Below are 7,318 nucleotides of genomic sequence, written 5' to 3'. Positions count from 1 at the left end.
ATTCAACCTAACAGAGGATATCTCTCTTTGATTCACATGTGCCCTACTTCTGTTCAAATTAGCAATAATATATCGGTTTCGGTTTTTTTTTTTTATCCACGCTGTATATGAGCTGTGTAGTATTTTTGCTCTAGTGTAACAAATATTCTCATAAGCTATTGGTTAATCTTAATTAGGCCTAAAATGCAGTTAATGGAAAGTATAACTTTTTGTAAGAAAAGTGTCCTGCTCGAAGACAGAGGCCTTTCCTAATTCGAAAGACACTAACCTATACAATGGGCTCTGTGAATGAATGTAGCGATACAATCGAAGAGATCAAGTTGTAATTGTTGTTCTGCACATTTATTTGTGTAGTATGTTTGGTTAACGTTGTCATTCATTTCCTATTTAGGTGGTGCTTTGCGAGTGTGAGCCTGGCTGGAGTGGTGAGTTCTGTGAAGTGGATTACGACGCCTGTGAGGACGGCCCCTGCTTCATGGGCGTGGCTTGTTTTGATGAAGCGCCACCGTCGTTGAACAACACCTGTGGACCTTGTCCTGAAGGACTTGAGGGTGACGGCAGGTTCTGTCAGGGTAAGTAAAGAGTTCTTGGTTGGAGTATTTATTTGAAACCATTAGCTCCTTTAATGGCTAAGACCAACTTGCTTGTGGACCACTTCAACTGTGACATGCCCATGGGCAACCCTCACACCTCAAGAGATGTACCTCCAATGCAGGCCAGAACTGTTCGGATTGACCACAAGTGACAGCCCGATCTAAATCAAGATTTTTGCAAATGGAGTTATAAATAGAGTCACAAATGGAGTCACATCATCAACATATACGGAAACTAATGGCCTTGGGAATAAACTTGGAGGGGAGTGGTCGGCCAACTACAACCCCCTCCCCCAGGGGAAATAACATGGTTAGTTACCTCAATTCCCCGCCCTAACAATTCCCTGTTTGTGATAGATTACATCAGTAAAGTGCACAATGATTCTGTTGTCATTAGTTAATGAAGTTTGATTAGTGACTGATGTATTAATGATATGAACTCACGTTAACTGAGGATGATGTATCGTGTTTGACCTGAAGACTCTATATTGATTTTCCTGCAGATATTGACGAGTTGTGAGCTGTACCAAGACGAGCCAGCCAGCAGCGGTGGACGCGGCTGCGATCAGATCTGCAACAACACCCTCATGGATTTACAACTGCAGTTGTGAATCTGGCTTCTCCTTGTACATTGACACAGGCCGATGCATTGTATGCAGTGCTCTTTGTATGCAATGACATTCAAAGAAAAACTGCAAAGTTACAGATGTACCTGTTGAAAGAAATTGGTTGCGAACGTGAAAGAGCACAATACCTAAGAGTTTTTCTCTTTAAATATCTGGATACGGTGAAGAAAAGGTTTATCCGCAACATGCCATCCGTGACAGATATTAGTTTAGCTTTCCTCGAACTTCCCTCAAATGCAGTTATTGTTTTACATTGTGAGACACGGACATTGATATCAAATGTCACTGGCTACAAATTCTGCCATCCTCTCCCAAAAATCCACAAGTCCTAATTCGGGCGATTCACAATGCAGTGCGCCACCAAGATTTTGCCATGGAGAGTCAATATTTTTAAGTTTATGGTCGACAAAACATGGCCCATTTGAATGATTATCAGTAGTCAACTTGAGCTAATATGTTATAGACAGGGGCATAGCGTTTCTGCCGCAATTTCAAAAACCAATATGATATAAAGAAAATAAAAAGGGCAAACAGATCCTAAATCATTTGCTTACGAAACTACTACTGACCTAAAAAAAAAAGGTGCCCACAATGCACTGGGAAAATGAACTCTCCATGACAAACTCTTGGTGGCGCCCTGTATTTTGAAACGCCGAATTTGATTATTTAAACCAAGACGAAATGAACAAAATTGAGCATTATATTTATTTGAAGGCATATTGGAATTGTCAGCCATTTTTAAATCAAATTTGATTTTACCCTTGCGTTATCTGAGGATTTTGGGCATGTCAATGTTTTCCCCCAGTTCACTTTATTTCCATTCTGCACGGGGACAATATAATAATACAAGAATAACAATAATACGGCAAAGGTGTTCCGGCACACACATGAGGCATATTCTGGAAGCCGAAGCCTGTATGAAGAGATGTCTTTAAATAATAACTAATTAAAGAAATACTATGTGAGTTGATGAGACATACAAATCAGACATACACAACAGACAAACAGATATACAGAATAACCAATTTGTGTTTGTTTGTCAGACTCGCACTCTAGCTATGAAATCACCATTTAAAAGTTTGTGTTTGATTTGGATGGTGTAGATATTGACGAATGTGAATTGGCCTGCACAACTGTAGTGTCAACGCCGTGTGCAACAACACCCAGGGCAGCTACGAGTGTGACTGTAAACCAGGCTTCAGGGACGACTTTATGGATGGAACGTCGTGTACAGGTAGGCCTATGTGTTCTTGGAAAGTAGTAGAGAAGTTTTCGACATTTGTTGTACAGTAAGCAAACTATATGAATATTTAAGAATATGATGAAGCCCAAAACAGTTTAAAAACAGATGCTGTTTTTATTGGTTTAAAAATGTTTGATAACACAGCGTTGTGATTTAGCCTTTCCACTGTGCAAATGATGATGCTGAACGTACCACAATCTTAAGTCAATGTCAAGACAATTGCAAATCATTCATAAGTTACCTTACAACATAGTCAAGTAAAATGTAGCGAAGGAATAGTGGACAAAGAAAAAAGAAGTTCTGTTTGCTTAACTATCGATTTGAGTAGTTTCACTACTTGTGATGAAAAAGGAAAACTTGTGAGAACTTATGAGACTCGTGTATAAATATTTTCGGTGTTTCAAAGGTTGTGCTAAGCAATTTAGCCTAGGCTAGTAGATAATATACCAAGGAGAATGAAACCCAAAGTAATGACACCAACATTCTGTTCTTTTTTACTTTCTTAAATTTCGATTTAAGTTAATCAAGGCTCAAAAGAGTCCTTTGTGGAAATTCAGTCAATACAAACAATGATGCTAAAAACAATGTATAGAAATTATCCTGTTTCCAGGGGTTTTTCTCACCTTACTGTGAAGTCAGTATTAATTAGCTTAATTTACAGTCACTACAGTCATGGAGGCATACAAAACACATCACTTACAGAAGTTGAAATCAAAGTTTGATTTTTCAAATAGTGTGTTTTTTTTTATACATCTCTCAGACCTCGTGGAATGCACAGACAATAGTAGCTATACTTGTGACGAGAAAGCTAAATGTGAAAACACCATAGGCTCGTACCTGTGTGTGTGCATTGCGGGATATGAAGGTGATGGCAAGACATGTCAAGGTAAGGCCTTATGAACTAATTGACTTTTGAATTAATTGTCTTAAATAGACGCAAACAATGTGGATTTTACCAAGTGGATACATCAGGTGGTAATTTCCATTTCATTGCAATGCAAATGTGAATTAAATTTGGTATAACAAAACTTTCATGGTGAAATCTGTAGGTGTTAAACTGCGTTCAATATTTTTTGTGAAAAGGCAGCGTGAAAACTTTCTGTAGCGTCACAAAGTCGTATTTTGCTGAAAGTGTCCTCGAAACACTTCTTTCGTCTTCATGTATGTCACTAGATCTGATGAATGCGCAAGGGACATGGATGTAATTGTCACGCTGAAGCCGATTGTACAAACACTGTGGGATCATACACGTGTGCGTGTGGGGAGGGCTGGACTGGCGACGGCACAAATTGCACCAATATAAACGAATGTGCTGCACCGTTACCAGTCTGTGATGAGAAACGCTGAGTGTACGGACACTCAAGGTAGCTTTCTATGCCAGTGCAACACTGGTTATGTTGGCAACGGAATGATGTGTGCGGGTAAGTAATGTTATCGCAATTTTGTAGTGTACAAATTGTTTGGTATTGATTGCAGTTAGTGAACCTAGCCAGCAATAGCGATATTTGGAGTGTTTTATTTCCTCGAGGAATGCAGTGGAAAAGAGTATATGCTCTGTTCAGTGTATTCTGTGCACGGCGAACATATATTCCAGGGCTGTCGATCTGATTTGTCGACTCCCACATAACACCATCACCCTCACCAACTTAGGTCATGTCCAACACAGATACTGTTGTCCATGACTAAAAGTATGCACTGTTGCCCATCGTGGGACAAAGACAAAGCCATGGCTGCAAAATACCATATTTCAGCACAGCCTAATTTTTTTCTGCCATTACCGTTGATTTCCAGATTTGAATGAGTGTACCACTGTCAGGACGATTGTTTGGCCGTTACTGGTGAGTGCAGCAACACAGTGGGTAGCTTTGACTGCAGCTGTAAGGATGGATATACCGGGGACGGTCGGACAACCTGTACAGGTAAATCAAACATACTCAGTGTGCTGTATACGTGTATTATTAGTGTCCCTTTTAGGTGCACACTGTTAATACTGGGCCTGCGACTGAACAAAACAGCTAGCTGACTGAAAATGGGAGTTATCCTCTATTTTTTTTTTACCAAAACCTTCTTCGCAGATGTTGATACAATTGTCTAAAACGAAAAAAAAAGCGCAATATATATTTTTTTCTGTTGCCAGTGCTTTGTGTCGAAAGACTGCTTCTTAAGTTTGTAGACTAGAGGGAGTTGACAAATCGGAATATGTGCTCAGGGCAAAGTAAGACTGATTTGGTTGGGTGTGCGACAACAAATTTGCTGACTGTTCTTCCGTGGAGGCTAGGAACCGGTAAAAAGCCGGCTGTTGCAAACGCAAAAGAATGTTGTGTTTGAAGGGGAACTGTACTCTGTCTGACTCCAGGAGGCGATGTTCAAATCCCTTGGACCTTATCGAACAATAGGTGGCTCTCTTCATTACAGCAACGCTCACGGTGGTTCATTTGTCATTGAGGCTGTACGTGCTGACCCGGGATACGTTTTGGTGACACCCAGCCCCCATTTTGCTACATTCCTGGATGCGCTGCCAAATCCTTGCTCGGCAAACAGCTTGTTGACAAATGAATACGACATTGACACAAATTAAAATGAAGTATTTTATTTCTATCCAACCATTTTCTTTCTTGTCACAAATTTTGATCCTTGTAGATATCGATGAGTGTCAGGGAAGCAATGATTGTTCTGAAAACGCTAATTGCACCAACACGTGGGCAGCTATCAGTGTGACTGTGTGACTGGATACACAGGGGACGGACAGACCTGCACAGTGTGAGAAATCAACTAATATATACAATTTAGTACCTTGACATTGTAACTAAATCTGCGTAAAAGGCGAAACAACCATTGTAAATTGCTTCCTTAGAACCAATGTCACAGTGCGATTGTTTTGGTTAAGTGTCTCAGCTGTTAATGCCATCAAACACCATCAAACTCAGTCGATAAATTATCTGACATTGAAGAAGTGATGTGAAGAATGTTCCTAATTTTTATCTAAACTTTCCAACTGGATGTGGCAATAATATTTACTTTAGTATCAACATTACTATAAAAGCCTTTGTTGCCATTTATTCGCAAGCTGTGTGTAACCATCCCTTTCCATTTTTATGGAGTCCATTGCTCAACACAAATCTTTTCTTTGGTATAAAGTGCAGGTCGATCTCCAAGTCCAGTAACAGTACAGGGGACTTGCAATGACAGAACGATGGCCCTTTTCACAGTTATCATCGTTTAACTCCAATACTTGTTGTAAATCTGGTTTCCACTCCCTTTTTGCACAGACATTGACGAATGCACTCTTGAATTAGACAACTGCCAGCAAGAGTGCTTTAACAAGGAAGGATCATTTGATTGCAATTGTAGTGCAGGTTTCACCCTTCAAGATGGAGTTTGCCAAGGTAAACTATTTAGCTAGTTTGGCATCCGAAATGTGCAATGATGCGCATCGAGAACTCCATCAAGATTAACCAATTACTTATCACATGACCAGTATTTTCAGTGGGATAATCTGTTTTGCTGATTCATGTAAATAAATATTAGAAAATAAAGAAAGTTCAAGTAGTAAGCAAACATAAAAAAAACCTGAAAGTTTTTCAAAAAAAAGGTATCATTTCTTTTCTCGTAATTGTCTCTTTACTGCCAAATATTGTAAATCCATGAGTCATGTACAGCCCGAAACTGCCACAGCACTGTCCGGATTTGTAGATTCATCAGTGAGTAAAGACAACATAATACAATTCTTTGCCATCACAATGACTGTTTTGTTTTTCTCCCACAGCTGTAATGTGTGTGTTCGGGTACAACTTGCCACACAAGGGTGAGTGCTACAAAACCAACAATGCAGACATGTGCCTCTGCAAACCAGGATACGCAATCGATGATGATCCCACAGTCTGTGAAGGTAATATTGTTCAACAGTGTATTCCTTCTTCAACTTGTTTACATCTTTTGATCTGTCAACACAAACAGAGTCACAATCTTTAAAAGAATTAATATATTTTCTCTACGCCCAACCGTTCAGTGGCTTTAAGAGAACATTCTCCTAACTTTACATCTTCTGTCTCATTTCCAGATATTGATGAGTGCACAAGCCCCAGTGATCCTGACATGTGTGGTGCCAACTCGATGTGTGATAACCTGGAAGGCAGTTACGAGTGTCGTTGCCATCCCGGCTACACTCTCAATAGTGACCAACGGACCTGTTCAGGTTTGTCAATCTGACAATGAAACTAGGCATCAATTCCATGGGGCTGAACAGAAATATTGCTTACCAAAGTACTATGAATCAACCAGCATTTTGTATTGGGGGGGGGGGACTGTTGAAATAAAGTACCTCTTGTCTGGTAGAAAGTGCATAGATTAACAAGCACTTGTAGTCTACTTGATTTTTACTTCAAATCTGAGCTCTGTCAAACCATCATGTCATTATTTCATGATATTTAGATGTGAAGAATGCCCAGCCGGTACTCATAACTGCGACGCTATATGAGCAATGTGCGTCAACGATGAACCCTACGTCACTTGTGACTGCAAGCCTGGCTTCAGCAGCGAGAGTTTTCAACAGATCCTGCTCAGGTTAGGACCCTTTCCTCATGGGCGGTGTATACCTGGGGCCTATGGAAAACTTTAAAATTAAGTTCCACTTTGGGGGTTGTTCAAGCCACCTCAACTTCCATTTCTCACCTCAAATTCCATATCATTAGTGAATGGGGCTGTCGTGCACTTAACAACATCTTTATCATCAGCTATCCTAACGGGGATAATTCATGCATGTATTGCAGAAAACTCAAAACTCAATGAGATGTCAGAATTAGGCTTATTTGTTTTCTTTGTTACATGACTCTGAACTTAAATATCTAAAACAAAAC

At 39.9% G+C, this 7,318-nt stretch overlaps 1 protein-coding gene across 1 annotated transcript; it reads left to right on the top strand.

Moving 5' to 3' along the window:
* Positions 1 to 391: 391 nt before the first annotated feature.
* LOC115923783 (fibrillin-1-like) lies at positions 392 to 6,657 on the top strand (the record flags this gene model as incomplete). Its single annotated transcript, XM_030985112.1, has 10 exons — positions 392 to 572; positions 618 to 715; positions 1,097 to 1,200; positions 2,359 to 2,453; positions 3,223 to 3,348; positions 4,254 to 4,381; positions 4,819 to 5,002; positions 5,732 to 5,848; positions 6,229 to 6,351; positions 6,523 to 6,657. Coding segments are annotated over 10 exons (1,291 nt in total), but the record flags the coding sequence as incomplete, so codon positions are not given.
* Between the last annotated feature and the right edge of the window lie 661 nt (positions 6,658 to 7,318).

Source organism: Strongylocentrotus purpuratus, unplaced genomic scaffold (assembly GCF_000002235.5).
Source record: "Strongylocentrotus purpuratus isolate Spur 01 unplaced genomic scaffold, Spur_5.0 spur5_contig_355, whole genome shotgun sequence".
NCBI lineage: Eukaryota > Metazoa > Echinodermata > Echinoidea > Camarodonta > Strongylocentrotidae > Strongylocentrotus > Strongylocentrotus purpuratus.
The sequence above is the reverse complement of the archived record's forward strand: the minus strand, read 5'-3'. Positions and strand labels throughout refer to the sequence as shown.